Below are 15,999 nucleotides of genomic sequence, written 5' to 3' on the forward strand. Positions count from 1 at the left end.
TATAAGAATATCTTTGTCATTTATGTATGGTGCCATCCGATCTTACAACTTTTAAGGATGTACATGTAACTTTTGAAATACACTCAAAAGCACTCAGATACAACAACCAAAAATGTCTCCAATGTCCCCTGGTGAGAAAAATCATCTCTGATTCAGAACCATTACAGAAGAAAATTAATTGAATTGTGTTTCAGTAAGCAAGACTGTCTAGGAAAACTCACTATTTACCTTTATACACTCAAAGAGAACACTTCTATTACCAGATGTGGTGTGGGGGCTTGGTTTCCATACAGACTATTTCTGACACCAGTGGAGTGTCCTACAATTCAGAGTTCTGGCATTTTCTACACGGAGGAACTTCACATCCCACAAGTAAAGGGCTCTGTCCCACAAGACTGCCCCACTTCACATGACAATTGCAAGTTCCAGTTTGTCACCTGACTAACTGGCTATAAATCCAGGTTCCCACAACCTTCTCCTCAGGTTCAATAATGTGCCAGAACAGCTCAGAGAACATTTGCCAGTTATAATAATAAAAGATATGATAAAGGATACAGATGAGCAGCCAGAAAAGAGGTACCTAGGGCAAGGTCTGGAAGGGCCCTGAGCACAAGAGTTTCTGTCTCTGTGGAGTTGGACTGTGTCACCCTGCCAGCATGTGGACGTGTTTACCAACCTGAAAGCACTGTGATTTTTATGGGGGCTTCATCACATAGGCATGATTAATCAACTCATTTTCTACTCCCTCTCACCTCTCCAGAGGGTGGGAGGTTGACCTAAAAGTTCCAAGCTTCTAATGATGGCTTGGCCTTTCTAGGGACCATCCCATCCAGGAGCCCACCCAGAGTCGCCTCATTAGAACAAAAGGGGCTCTATGTCAGACCCTCCTGTCATTCAGCAGATTATAAGAGTTGTAGGAGCTCTGCATCAGGCACCAGGGTCAAAGACCAAATATTAGCAGGAACGGGGTGCAAAGACCCATATGTACATGTTTCATGATTTCACAAAGACAAATATAACAGAGGGGCGCCTGGGTGGCTCAGTTGTTAGGTGTCTGCTTTTGGCTCAAGTCATGATCCCAGGGTTCTGGGATCGAACCAGGCATCCGGCTCCCTGCTCAGCGGGAAGCCTGCTTCCCCCTCTCCCACTCCCCCTGCTTGTGTTTCCTCTCCCGCTGGGTCTCTCTCTGTCAAATAAATACATAAGATCTTTTAAAAAATCCTGCTTAAAAAAAGACAAATATAACAGAAATAAAAAGCTATCTAAATTTGTCACTCATGACAAATTAAATTCTTTTTTTTACAAATTAAATTCTTAATTACAAAGAGTAGCTAACAGTATTCATTAGCTCTATTCTGAAATTTGTTCATTATACTACCTCTGATCTTAGATAATTAATTTAGTTCCTCTGTGACTTTTATGCCTGTATCCAAATTTGTATTTATTTTAAAGTTACCTTTATATACCATAGTTTATTTTCCATTTGCTTTCAGGATTCAGAGGAAGAACGCAATTTGTCTGTGGACAGTTCCCATATTTGTTTCCTGTGGTATTATAAAGTCATGTAAGTAATGTAATACTGAATACAAAGATAATTAATGCTATTTTTTTTAAAGTCCGAAGGCAGACATTTAATGACTGAGCCACCCAGGCACCCCAATTAATGCTTTTTAAGAGTATTTAGCTTTGGATACCTGGATTGCTCAGTCAGTTGAGCATCTGCCTTCAGCTCAGGTCATGATCCCAGGGTCCTGGGATCGAGGCCCACGTGGGGCTCCCTGCTCAATAGGGAGTCTACTTCTCCTCTGCCCTTATCCCCTGCTCATGCTCTCTCTCTCTCAAATAAATAAATATTTTTTATTTAAATATTTAAATACTTTAACTTTGAATTAGCCACAAATGGATTATCTGCATTATTATTTTCATATAAGCTTTTCATTCACCAATCAAGATATACTCAAATAAGATGCCAAACTAATATTGGGGAACAAACATTAAAAATAACAGTAGCAACCACTATTTGAACATATAGTTCTAATGTTCAAACTTTATGTAAATTATCTCTCTCAATTTTCATAACAAACTCACAAATGTAAGTATTATTATCTTTATTTTATAAACGAGGAAATGTGAGCTTGGATAGGTTAAATAATTTGGATAAAAATACACAGCTACTAAAACATAGCACTGGGATTTGACTCTGGTTTTTCAGACTACTGGGCTCTTTGATTTCCATTATATACATCCTGTTCCAAAAGAACACTCTTTGTTTTGGATGGTTTCTCAAAGCCATTTTAACATGAGAGTGACTGAACATAACTAAAAAGAGAAAACTGTCACAAGGGAAGATAATTAACTGCATTATAAAATTATTTGACAAGTTAAAAGCATCAATGAATCCAAATATTTTTCATTGTCAGAGTCAAGGCAATATCCTAAGCTCTGTATAGGATACAAACAACTTGGGCCTTGCTCTCCAGATGACTGTGATACACATATTTCTTTTTGTCTACTTAACTTTCCTTCCTTTGGGAGAATCATCCCTCCCCTATTCTGTGATGAAGTTAATTTTGTGTGATTGATATGGTACTAACTCCACAACCTCACATTTCATGGGCCACAGTAATTAGTTGAGGGTTAACACATGACTCAGGCAGAACCAATCAGAATACTCTGTCTTCAATAAAAAGCATGGTTGTTGCTGATGGTGGTCCCTTAAAGTCAGGTGGCTTGGCAGTTTCTGTGCACTTTTTGGATCGAAGTCCTGATAACTAGATTTTAGCAGGCCCTTCCAGGGGTACATATTTAGCCATTCCTCTCCAAATTATTACCAACTTCCGGGAGTCTTACCAAGAAGCAAGGACTGAGTCTCTGCTACTCCTGAAACTGGCAGATTTCTGTCCTTGTTGTGGGTTTCAGAAATGCCAATTACCAGGTTTCTACTGTGGATTTTGAACCAACTGGGAAATAGACAAGGGAAAATGTGGGGATAAAAATTCCTGATACGGCTGAACGGGAGAATAGAACCTGTCTCTCTGGTCAAATGGGCTATTTTCTGCTTCCCCCAAGTAGACACCATGGGAGACCATCAGAGAAGAGAATCTGCCAAAAAAGCATTTATAGACAGTGTCCCACATTTCCAATCTCACACATACTGAGCCCCAAGACCTGGTGAAAGAGATGGGCCTCCAGATTACCGTGATCTGGTTATGGATAATGAAAGCAAAATCAGAAGAAGCACTATCCAGGGGGGCAGTTTAGCCCAAAAGAGAGAGCTCAGTGGGAGCTAAGTGTTTTTCTGTTACATAGGTGTTAAAAATGTTCACAATCTGTCACCTGTAAAAATACCATTTAAAGAATAAAATGAAACTAATATCCAGGTATTCATCACACAAGTCAAGAAATAGAACATTATAGGTACCCTAAAATCTGCTACTTAGAAATGCAGAATCTGGGGCCTCCTTCCCAAGCTCCTAAATCATTATGTGCATTTAAACAAGAACCTATAGACATTGTATGTACATTACTGCTTAGGACGTACCACTCCTAGTGGGATGTACCACTCCAAGTAGAATTGACTAGAAGTAGGATATACATTTGCTCAACTTTACTAGTTAATGCCTAATTGCTTTTTGAAAAGATAGTTCAAATCTACACCTCCACCAGCTGTGGATAGAAGTTCCCATTGTGCTGCATCCTCACCAACACTTAATATAATCTGACTTTTTAATTTGCCAATCTAGTAGATGTGAAATTATGTCATTGTGCTTTTAATTTGCATTTCCCTGATCACTACTGAGCATATTTTCAGTTATTCATGAGGAATTTTTCTTTCCTCTCTGTAAAATGAACATTTTTACCCATTTTTGAGTTATTTTTATGTTCATAATAATTTATAAGATTTCATTACATTTTAATTACTAGGACATTATCTATACATTTCAACATGTGTATTGAAGGAGTTCTATCCCAGTTTATGTGGCTTTTCACACCTTATGATCTCAGTTGATAACTTACACCCTTCCTATTGTAGATGAATTTATCAACTCTTACCTTAATGGGTTTGTGAGTTTTTAAATCAATTTAAGAAATCTTTTCCTCCGAGTTCATAAAAATAGCCTCCTATGTTGTTTTCTGAAAGTTCTTAATCCATCTGGAATTAGTTTTTGCATATGCTTTGAGATAGAGATCCAGTTTTATGTTTTTGACATGAATAATTAATTTTATCAGACCTAATTATTGAATAATGTATTTACCAATAATGCCTACGTAGATAAGTTTTCCATGTATGCAGGTTTCTTCCCATCAGGCTATTCTGTTCAGCTGATCTATTTGTCTACTTAAATCAATACTACATTATCTTTATTACTATGATTTAATTTTGCAAATCTTGATAAGGGGCAGTGCACCTGGACTCTGACCCCAACTCTTCACCTTCTTCAGGAGTCTCTTAGCTATGTATTGGGCCCATTTTAACTCCCTATGAATTTTTAGAATTGGTTTGTCAAATTCCACAAAAACTCTAGTAGGGATTTTTATAATTGTCTAAATATTTCAATCAATTGGAGAGTCTTTCAACTCAATAATATATAATCTTCCATTTATTTAGGTCTTTTTACATGTCTGCCAATAAAATTTTATAATTTTTCATGTAAGTGCCTGGACATTTTTATTAGACTATTTTGAGATGCTTTATAATTTTGTTGCTATATACTCAGTTTTTTAAAGTTGCATTTTCTAACCAGACCTTCCTGTTGTATAGAACACAATTTACTTTTGAATATTGATTTTTGTATTCAGCAACCTTGCTAAATTCTTATATTAATTCTAATAATTATTTATATATTCTCTTGGAATTTTTATAAATCATATCACCTGCAAATAATGGTAGTTTTGTTTATCCTTTTCCAATAACTATACCTTTTCTTTCATCCATTCTTACTGCATGGCTAAAATATTCAGTATTCTTACTGCACAGCTAAAAGGGTGAAAACAGGCCTCCTTATCGTATTCCTGATCTTAAAAGGGAGGCTCTCATTGTTTCACTATTTTGCAGAATATTTGTTGTAGATCATGAATTAACCTTTACCCAGGTAAGGAACTTCCCTTTTATTCCAAGTTGGTGGTGAATTTTTCTTAGGAATCAGTGCTGAAATTTATTCAGAGTTTTTTTCTGTTTGCATTTAAAAGCTCATATGGTTTTCCTGTTTTACTATGTTAATGATGAAAAATAGTTATTAATATTCATACATTAAACTTACCTTGTGTTTCTAGAATAAGCCAACTTGGTCTTGATGAATTCTTTCATATACATTGATGGATTTTGTTTGCTAATATTCTGTTCAGGTTTTTTTGGTGTGAATACTCTTAAGTGAAGTTAGCCTGTGGTTTTACTTTCATTGTACTATCATTTTCCACATTTGCTATCAAGACTGTGCTAGACTCACCACGTAAGTTAGGAGTAGTCATTCTTTTCCATTCTGAGAGATTTTGTGTAAGATTGAAATATATATGTTCTTTGAGTATCCGATGGAAATTTGCACAGAAGTTTACTTGAATCTAGATTGTGTGTGTGTGTGTGTGTGTGTAGAAGGATTTCCTAAGTGTTAATTCAACTTTCTAATGGTCATAATGCTATTTTGGAATTCTAATTATTGTAAAATCCATTTTTGTAAGTAGTATTTTTCTAGAAATTTATCCATGTCTTCAGTTAGCAATTTTATCATCAACTTTAATATCAAAAAGTTGTCTGTACTATCCTCCTATATATTTTGGCCTTTTGAGGTAGTTGTAGTTATGCTTCTGTTTTAACATTTCTAATAATTTTATTTGTGCCTTCCTTTGTTTCCATGTCCTTGTGGTATTTCTATTTTATTAGTCTTTTAGACTGGTCAAAGAACCATCTTTTGGCTTTGTTGAGCTTTTCTGTCCCGGCTCATACTTCCATTATTTCCTTCTTTGAGTTTGTTTTTCTAAAACTTAAATTGGCTATTTAGTCCATTAGGCTTGAGGCTTTTTTCCAAATGTGTATGTTTAAGGCAATCAATTTTCTTCTAAGCATCTTTGTAACTGCTTCAAGTATTGCAAATACCTCCTAATTGTGATTTTTCATTATTGCTCAGAAATAATTTTCTAATCCCTGCTACAATTTGTTTGACCAATGACTTGTTTAGAAATGCAGAATGGGAGAAGATATTTGCAAATGACATATCAGATAAAGGGCTAGTATCCAAAATCTATAAAGAACTTATCAAATTCAACATCCAAAGAACAAAGAATCCAATCAAGAAATGGGCAGAAGACATGAACAGACATTTTTCCAAAGAGGACATCCAAATGGCCAACAGACACATGAAAAAGTGCTCAACATCGCTCGGCATCAGGGAAATCCAAATCAAAACCTCAATGAGATACCACCTCACGCCAGTCAGAATGGCTAAAATTAACAAGTCAGGAAACGACAGATGTTGGCGGGGATGCGGAGAAAGGGGAACCCTCCTACACTGTTGGTGGGAATGCAAGCTGGTGCAGCCACTCTGGAAAACAGTATGGAGGTTCCTCAAAAAGTTGAAAATAGAGCTACCATATGATCCAGCAATTGCACTACTGGGTATTTACCCGAAATATACAAAAGTAGGGATCTGAAAGGGTACGTGCACCCCGATGTTTATAGCAGCAATGTCCACAATAGCCAAACTGTGGAAAGAGCCAAGATGTCCATCGACAGATGAATGGATAAAGAAGAGCGGTATATATATACAATGGAATATTATGCAGCCATCAAAAAGAATGAGATCTTGCCATTTGCAATGACGTGGATGGAACTGTAGGGTATTATGCTGAGCGAAATAAGTCAAACAGAGAAAGACATGTATCATATGCTCTCACTGATATGAGGAATTCTTAATCTCAGGAAACAAACTGAGGGTTGCTGGAGTGGGGGTGGGGTGGGAGGGATGGGGTGACTGGGTGATAGACACTGGGGAGGGTATGTGTTCTGGTAAGCGCTGTGAATTGTGCAAGACTGTTGAATCTCAGATCTGTACCTCTGAAACAAATAATGCAATATATGTTAAGAAAAAAAAAAGAAGAAGGTAGCAGGAGGGGAAGAATGAAGGGGGGAAATCGGAGGGGTAGATGAACCATGAGGCGCGATGGACTCTGAAAAACAAACTGAGGGTTCTAGAGGGGAGGGGGGTGGGAGGATGAGTTAGCCTGGTGATGGGTATTAAAGAGGGCATGTTCTTCATGGAGCACTGGGTGTTATGCACAGACAATGAATCATGGAACACTACATCTAAAACTAATGATGTAATGTGTGGGGATTAACATAACAATAAAAAAATTTTTTTAAAAATGCATTTTTCAATTTACAAGCACATGAGTGTTTCTAATTATTGTATTTTAATTATAACCTAATTGTATTTTGATCAGGGAAGTGCCAGAGTCTAATTTTTGGCCTAGCATGTAATCTGTTTTTATAAATGTCCCATGTTAACCTAAAGAAAATATATTTTCCTTGTTGGGTCAAGTATTATATTCACAATTGTATTCAAGTTTGTTATGTGAACTATTCAGATCTTCTGTGTACTTATTTGACTCATTGTCAGCTTGATCTATCAATTAATGAGAGGGCTCTGCTCAGATGTCCCAGTAGGATGGTAGATGTGTTATTGTTCCTTGTAGTTACCTACGTTTTTGTTTTATATTTTGAGGTTATCTTTTAGGTGTACGTAACTTCAGAATTATTGAGCCTTTTTAAAAATTGAAACTTTATTTGTAGTGATGTTGCTTCTCACTTGTAATCCTTTTTTATTTTTTTGCCTTATGTTCTGCTTTGTCTTATTCATGGCTCTTTATTCATTGATTTTCAAGTTCTCTATAAACTTACATCTTAAGTGTTTCATTTATGAATGCTATGAAACTGGATTTGCTGTGTTTTCTAGTATGACAATCTTTTAATTGGTTTAGTGCATTTATCTTTACTGTGATTACTTAAGTATTTAAATTTATAACTGTGGTAGAAATAAATGTGCTTTCCATTTACCTGCTTAAAACCCTTTACGTCTTTAGAATGTTTTAATCCTGACCATGCCTTCATCAATATTTTCATTCCAGTCAGTTCCTTTCTCCTTTTTTCTTGGCTTTCTTTTTTTCCTGATTCAACTTTCCTTCATACTTATTTAGAAATTATGAACTGTATGTCTATCTTACATGATACTCCAGTAATTTTAACATGTATTGAGTCTAAATTTAATTTATTCTTCTCTCAAACAATGCAAGAATCTTTAGAATACTTAAATTTGGTATTATATCTCTTTCAACTTGTATGCCATTGTATTCAGTATTTTAGTTCTAGTTTATTTTTATACTCTCAAATTTGAGTTTACTTCTGCCTGAAATACTTCATTTAGAATTTCAACTAGTGAGGTAATCTGTCAATGGTAAATACTCAGCTTTTGTTTGTCATAAAATGTTTTTATTAAATTTTATTCCTGAAAGAGAGTTTTGGTGGGTAAATAATTCTAGTTTCACAGTTATTTTCTCTTAGATTATGAAGACATTTTTCTACTTTGTTCATCTCATATTATTAATCATCAGGATGGTTACATTTCCTTTGTAGATTATCTTTTCTTCCCCATGTGGTTGCTTTTGAGATATTCCACATTTGCTAAAAAATTGCTAAATTACTATGATTTGTGAGGTTATAGTACTATGATTTGTGATTGGGATAGACAACTACATATACCTATACAATCATCATATAAAACAATATATAGAATATTTCAACCTTCTCAGAAAGTTTGCTTTTATAATCTCTTACCCCTAGAGGCAGCATAGCTTAGTTTTCCCATTCTTGAATTTTATATAAATGTAATTATAATGTATGTACTCTTCTGTATCTGGCTTCTTTTTTTAATTTTTATTTAGTTATTTTTTTTGAGAGAGAGAGAGAGCACATGCCCATGAGCAGGGGGAGGGGCAGGGAGAGAGGGGAGGGACAGAGAGAGGGAGGAGGGGAAAGAGAGGAGAGAGAGAGAATCCTAAGCAGGCTCCATGCTCAGCTTGGCTCAGAGCCTGACACAGGACTTGATCTCACCACTATGAGATCATGACCTGAGAGGAAACCAACAGTCAGATTCTTAACTGACTGAGCCACCCAGGCAGCACTGTATCTGGCTTCTTATCTTCAATATAAGACTACTGAGACAAATCCATGTTGTTGTAGGTTTCAGTGGTTTGTTCCTTTTTATTTTTAAATAGTATTATTATATAATTATACCTCAATTTGTTTATCCATTCTTCTTTGTTGTTGCATATTTGCATTTTATCCAGTTTGGGGCTTTTATGAATAGAGCTCCTGGGTACATTTTTGTACAAGTCTTTTTGCAGATGTAGATTTTCATTTCTTTTTCAGGGGTAGAATTTCTGGATCATGGGATAGGCAAATATTAAACTTTGTAAGAAAGAGTCAAATCACTTTCCAAAACAATTACCAGCAATGTATGAGCATTCCAATTGCTCCATATTTCTACCAATATTTGGTGTTTTCATTACAATGGCAATTAAGTGGTATGTCTTTTGTTAATTTCAGTTTTTAATTTAAATTCTAGTTCGTTAATGTATATGGTAAAATTGGTTTCAGGTGATTCATTACTTACATATAATACCCAATGCTCATTACAACAACACTCTCCTTAACACCCATCACCCAGTTAGCCCATCCTCCACCCATCTCTCCTCCAGCAACCCTCAGTTTGTTCTCTGTAGTTAAGAGTCTTTTATGGTTTGCTTCCCTTTTTTTTTTCCTTCCCCATGTTCATCTATTTTGTTTCTTAAATTCCACAAATGAGTGAAATCATATGGTATTTGTCTTTCTCTGACTGACCTGTTTCACTTAGCATAATGCACTCTAGCTCTATTCACATTGTCACAAATGGCAAGGTTTCATTCTTTTTGATGGGTGAGTAATATTCCATTATATATATATACCACATCTTCTTTATCCATTCATCAGTTGATGGACATTTGGACTCTTAACATAGTTTGGCTATTGTTGATAATGCTGCTATAAACATCGGGGTGCATGTGCCCCTTCAAATCTGTATTTTTGTGTTCTTTGGATAAATACCTAGTAGTGCAATTTCTGGGTCATGGGGTAGTTCTGTTTTTAACTTTTTGAGGAATCTCCATACTGTTTTCCAGAGTGACTGCACCAGTTTGCATTTCCACCCACAGTGTATGAGTGTTCCCCTTTCTACCCATCTTTGTCAACTTCTGTTGTTTCCTGTGTTGTTAGTTTTAGCCATTCTGACAGGTGTGAGGTATATCTCATCGTGGTTTTGATTTGTATTTCCTTGATGATGAGTGATGTTGAGCATCTTTTCACGTGTCTGTTAGCCATCTGTAGGTCTGCCTTGGAAAAATGTCTGTTCATATCTTCTGCCCATTTCTTAACTGGATTATTTATTTTGAGTTGTTGAGTTTCATAAGTTCTTTATAGATTTTGGATACTAACCCTTTATCAGATATGTCATTTGCAAATATCTTCTCCCATTCCATTGGTTGTCTTTCAGTTTTGTTGATTGTTTCCTTCACTGTGCAGATGATTTTTTTTTTAAGATTTTATTTATTTATTTGACAGAGCGAGAGAGCACAAGCAGGGGGAACAGTAGAGGGAGAGGGAGAAGCAGGGCTTGATCCCAGGACCCTGAGATCATGACCTGAGCTGAAGGCAGACGCTTAACCATCTGAGCCACCCAGGTGCCCCTGTGCAGAAGCTTTTTATCTTGATGAAGTCCCAGTCATTGTTGTTTATATTTGCATTTCCTTGGTGACTAATGATGTTGAGTATTTTTCATGAGCTTATTGACCACTCCCAAATGACCTTTTGCAAATTATATGTTCAAGTCTTTTACCTAGTTTTTGATTGGGTTGTTTGTCCTTTTACCATTAATTTGTAGTATTTCTTTATACAAGTCCTATAGCATATATATGTTTTGTGAATATTGGCTATTTGGGGTCTTCGGTGGCTCCATACACATTTTAGAATTGTTTCTTCTGTTTCTATGGGAAAAAAAGCCACTGGAAATTTGATAGAGATTTTATTGAATCTATAGGTTTTGGGTAGTATGAATACTGTGATATTAACTCTCCTGATCCATGAACATGGGATATATTTCCATTTATTTGGGTCATCTTCAATTTCTTTTTATCAATGTCATAGTTTTTGGTGTAGAGATCTTTCACTTCCTTGGTTAAACTTGCTACTAAGTATTTTATTGTTTTTGATGCTATTGTAAATGGAATTGTTTTCTTCCCCTTTTTCAGATTGTTTATTGTTAGTGTATAGAAACACAACTTATTTCTGCATGTTGATTTCATATGCTCCAACTTTACTGAACTTGATTATTTTTAACAGTTTCTTGGTGGAGTCTTTAGGATTTTCTATATATAAGATCATATCAGCAAGCAGAGACAATTTTCCTTCTCCCTTTCTGATTTGGATGCCTTTTATTTCTTTTTCTTGCCTGATAGCTCTGGTTAAGATGTCCTATACTGCGTTGAATAGGAGTGGTGAGAGTGGGAACTCTAGTCTTGTTCTTGATCTTAGAGGAAAATTTTCAACCTTTCACCATTGGCTATAATGTTAGCTGTAGGCTTGCATATATCACCATTATTATGTTGAGATATGTTCTCTCTATACCCAATTTGTTGAGAGTTTTTATTAAGAAAGGATGTTGTATTTTGTCAAATGTTTTTCTGCATGTTTTGAGATGATCATATGATTTTACCTTTCATTCTATTAATGTAGTGTATCACATTTATTGATCTGTATATGCTGAACCATCCTTTCATCCAGAAATACATTTCATTTGATCATCATGTATGATCCTTTCAATATGCTGTTGAGTTCAGTTTACTAGTATGTTGTTGAGAATTTTCGCATCTATTCATCATCATTTCTTGTAGTGTCCTTTTCTGATTCATATCAGGGTAATGCTGGCCTTATGAAATGAGTTTTGGAGTTTCCTCCTTTTCAGTTTTTTGCAAGAGTTTGAAAAGGATTGTCATTAATTCTTCTTGAAATATTTGATAGAATTTACTAGTGAAGCCATCTATTCCTGGGCTTTTCTTTGATGAAAGATTTGTGCTTACTGATTCAATCCCTGACTCATTATTAGTCTGTCAGATGTTCTACTTCCTCCTGATTTAGTCTTGGTAGATGATATCTTTTTAGTAATTTATTTCTTTCTTCTAGATTGTCAAGTATATTGGTCTATAATTGTTCATAGTAGTCTCTTATGGTCATCTGCTTTTCTGTAGAATTTGTAGTAATGTCTACACTTTCATTTCTGATTTTAGTAGTTTGAGTATTCTTTTTCCTTAATCTAGTTAAAGTTTCACCAATTTTGTTTATCTTTTCAAAAAACAATTCTTAGGTTTGTTCATCTTTTCTATTGTTTTTCTGGTCTCCATTTATTTCTGCTCTGATCTTTGTTATTTCCTTTTTTCTGCTACTTTGGGCTTAGTTTGTTCTTCTTTTTCTAGTTCCTTGAAGTATAAAGTTAGGTTGATTACTTTAGATCTTTCTTTTTCCTTAGCAAGGGTATTTACCACACTAAATGCCTCTTCTTGAACTATTTTTTTGCATCCCATAAGTTTGTTAGATTGTGTTTTCTTTTCCATTCGTTTCAAGATATTTTTTGAATTTCCTTTTGATTTCATCTTTGATTCATTAGTTGTTCAGTGTGTTGTTTAATGTCCACATATTTGTGAATTTTCCAGTTTTCCTCCTGTTACTGATCTAGTTTTGTACTATTGTGGTCATAAAAGATATATGGTATAATTTCAATATTTTAAAATTTTCTAAGACTTGTTTTTTTTAACCTAACATTTGATCTATCCTGGGGAATGTTCCGTGTGTGCTCGAGAAGAATGTGTATTCTGTTGCTGTTAGATGGAATATTCTGTATATGTCTGTTAGGTCCATTTGGTCTAAACTATGGTTCAAGGCCAACTTTCCCTTATTGATTATCTATCTAGATGATCTATCCATTGTTGATAATGGAGTACTGAAGTCCCCTACTATTATTATATTATTGTGTATTGCTCCCTTCAGATCTGTTAGAATTTGCTTAATGTATGGTGCTCTGATGTTGGGAGCATACATATTTACAACTGTTATATCCTCTTGAGGAATTGGCTTCTTTATTATTACATAATTACTTTCTTTGTCTCTTATTAAACTTTTTAACTTATAATCTATTTTGTCTGATGTAAATATAGCTACCCCACTCTATTTTGGTTTCCACTTGCCTGAGCTGTCTTTTTCTATCCCTTCACTTTGAGCCTATATATGTCCTTGAAGCTAAAGTGAGTCTTTTATAAGCAGCATATAATGGGGTCTTATTTTTTATACATGCAGCCATTCTATACCTTTTGATTGGAGAATTTAATCCATTTACATTAAAAGTGATTATTGTTAGGTAAGGACTTACCAGTCCATTTTATTAATCATTTCCCTGCTCTTTTATATTCCTCTGCTCTTTTCTTCCTCTCTTGCTGTCCCTTTGTAAATTCATGATTTTCCACAATGGTATACTTTGATTCCCTTCCTTTATCTTGTGTGTACCTACGATAGCTGGGTTTTGTTTTGTTTTCTTTTCACTGTGGTTTCCCTTTGGCTTACTTGAAACATCTGTCTGTTTGGGGCTGATAGCAGCTTACCTTCCATCACATACAAAACTCTACCATTTTATTTCCCCACCCCATATTTTATGTTTTTCTGTCACAGTTTACATCTCTTTAAAATTTTTAGTGTATTTTTATGTTTATTTTTTTATTCAAATATAATTAACATACAGTGTTATATTAGCTTCAGGTGTACACTATAATGAATAATTCTATACATTCGCAGTGCTCATCAAGATAAGTGTACTCTTAATGCCCCTCCCCCTGGCAACCATCAGTTTGTTCTCTATATTTAAGAGTCTGGTTTTTGTCTCTTTTTTTTCTTTGCTTGTTTGTTTCTTAAATAGCACATGTGAGTGAAATCATATGATATTTGTCTTTCTCTGATTGACTTATTTCACTTAGCATTATACTCTCTATGTCCACCCATGTTGTTACAAATGGCAAGATTTTATTTCATTTTTATAGCTGAGTACTAATCTGTTATATAAATATACCATATCTATGGATGGACACTTGTGCTGCTTCCATATTTTGGCTATTGTAAATAATACTGCAATAAACATATGGGTGCATATATCTTTTCAAATTAATGATTTCCTTTTCTTTGGGTAAATACCCAGCAGTAGAATTACTGGATGATGTGGTAATTCTATGTTTAATTTTTTTGAGGAACCTCCATTCTTTATCTCAGAAGGGCTGCACCAATTTGCATTCCCATCAACAGTGCATGACAGTTCCTTTTCCTCCACATCCTAACACTTATTATTTGTTGTGTTTTTTATTCTAGCCATTCTGACAGATGTGAGGCAATAAATATCTCACTTGGTTTTGATTTGCATTTCCCTGATGATTAATGCTGTTGAACATCTTTTCATGTCTCCATTGGCCATCCATATGTCTTCTTCGGAAAAATATCTACTTGGGTCCTCTGCTCATTTTTTAACTGGACTATTTCATTTTTTATGGTGTTGAGTTGTATAAGTTCTTTGTGTATTTTGGGTATTAACCTGTTACTGGATATATACATTGCAGATATCTTCTCTTATTCAGTAGGTTGCCTTCTTATTTTGTTGATGGTTTCCTTTGCTGTGTCAAAGCTTTTTACTTTGATGTAATCTCAATAGTTTAATTTTGCTTTTGTTCCCCCCAACTGAGGAGACATATCTAGGAAAATGTTTCTACTGATGATAAGAAATTACTGCCTGTGTTTTCTTCTAGGAGTTTTATGGTTTCAGGTCTCACATTTAGGTCTTTAATCCATTGTGAGTTTATTTTTGTGCATGGTATAAGAAAGTGGTCTGGTTTCATTCTTCTATATGTAGCTGTCCAGTTTCCCCAGCACTGTTTATTGAAAAGACTGTCCTTTCTGCATTGTATATTTTAGCATCTTTTGTCATAGATTGACCATAAAAGTATGGGTTTATTTCTAGGATGTCTATTCTGTTCTATTGCTCTTTGTGTCTATTTTTGTGCCTATACCATACTGTTTTGATTACTACCACTCTGTAGGATATCTTGAAATCTGAAATTGTGATCCTCCACCTTTGTTGTTCTATCTCAAGATTGCTTTGACTGTTCAGAGTCTTTTGTGGTTCCATACAAATTTTAGGATTATTTGCTCTGGTTCTGTGGAAAATGCTGTTGGTATTTTGATAGTGATTCCATTAAATCTGTAGCTTGCTTTGGGTAGTATGGACATTTTAACAATATTGGTTCTCCCAATCCATGAATATGGACTATCTTTCCATTTGTTTGTGTCCTCTTCAATTTCTTTCATCAGTGTTTTACAGTTTTCAGAGCATAGGTCTTTCATCTCCTTGGCTAAGTTTATTCTTAGGTATTTTATTCTTTTTGGTGTAATTATAAATGGGATTATTTTCCTAATTTCTCTTTCTACTGTTTCCTTAGTAGGATATAGAAATGCAACAGATTTCTGTATATTAATTTTGTATCCTGAAAGTTCACTGAATTCACTTATCAGGTCTAGTAGTTTTTGGTGGAGTCTTTAGGATTTACTATATTATAGTGTCATATCATTGGGAAATATAGTTTTACTTCTTCTTTCCTAATTTGTATGCCTTTTATTTCTTTTTCTTGTCTGATTGCTGTGGCTAGAACTTCTAGTACTATGTTGAATAAAAACAATGAGAGTGGACATCCTTGTCTTGTTCCTGACCTTGGACCCTGGAGGGAAAGCTCTCAGTTTTTCGCCATTGAGTATGATGTTAGCTACAGGTTTTTAATATATGACCTTTATTTTGCTGTGGTATGTTCCCTCTAAACCTAGTTTTTATCATGAAT

The 15,999-nt window shown here is 34.9% G+C and overlaps 1 protein-coding gene across 1 annotated transcript in view; it reads left to right on the forward strand.

Moving 5' to 3' along the window:
- CATSPERE (catsper channel auxiliary subunit epsilon) overlaps positions 1-15,999 on the forward strand; it is a 209,403-nt gene that overhangs the window by 39,655 nt on the left and 153,749 nt on the right. Inside the window, exon 5 of the mRNA XM_064594423.1 lies at positions 1,494-1,564. Within this exon, the coding sequence (XP_064450493.1) occupies positions 1,494-1,564 (71 nt within the window). The remainder of the gene's footprint in view (positions 1-1,493; positions 1,565-15,999) is intronic.

The sequence above is a fragment of the Mirounga angustirostris genome, unplaced genomic scaffold (assembly GCF_029215605.1).
Source record: "Mirounga angustirostris isolate CCGP_5_RB_7025 unplaced genomic scaffold, mMirAng1.0.hap1 SCAF_6, whole genome shotgun sequence".
NCBI classification, from domain to species: Eukaryota; Metazoa; Chordata; class Mammalia; order Carnivora; family Phocidae; genus Mirounga; species Mirounga angustirostris.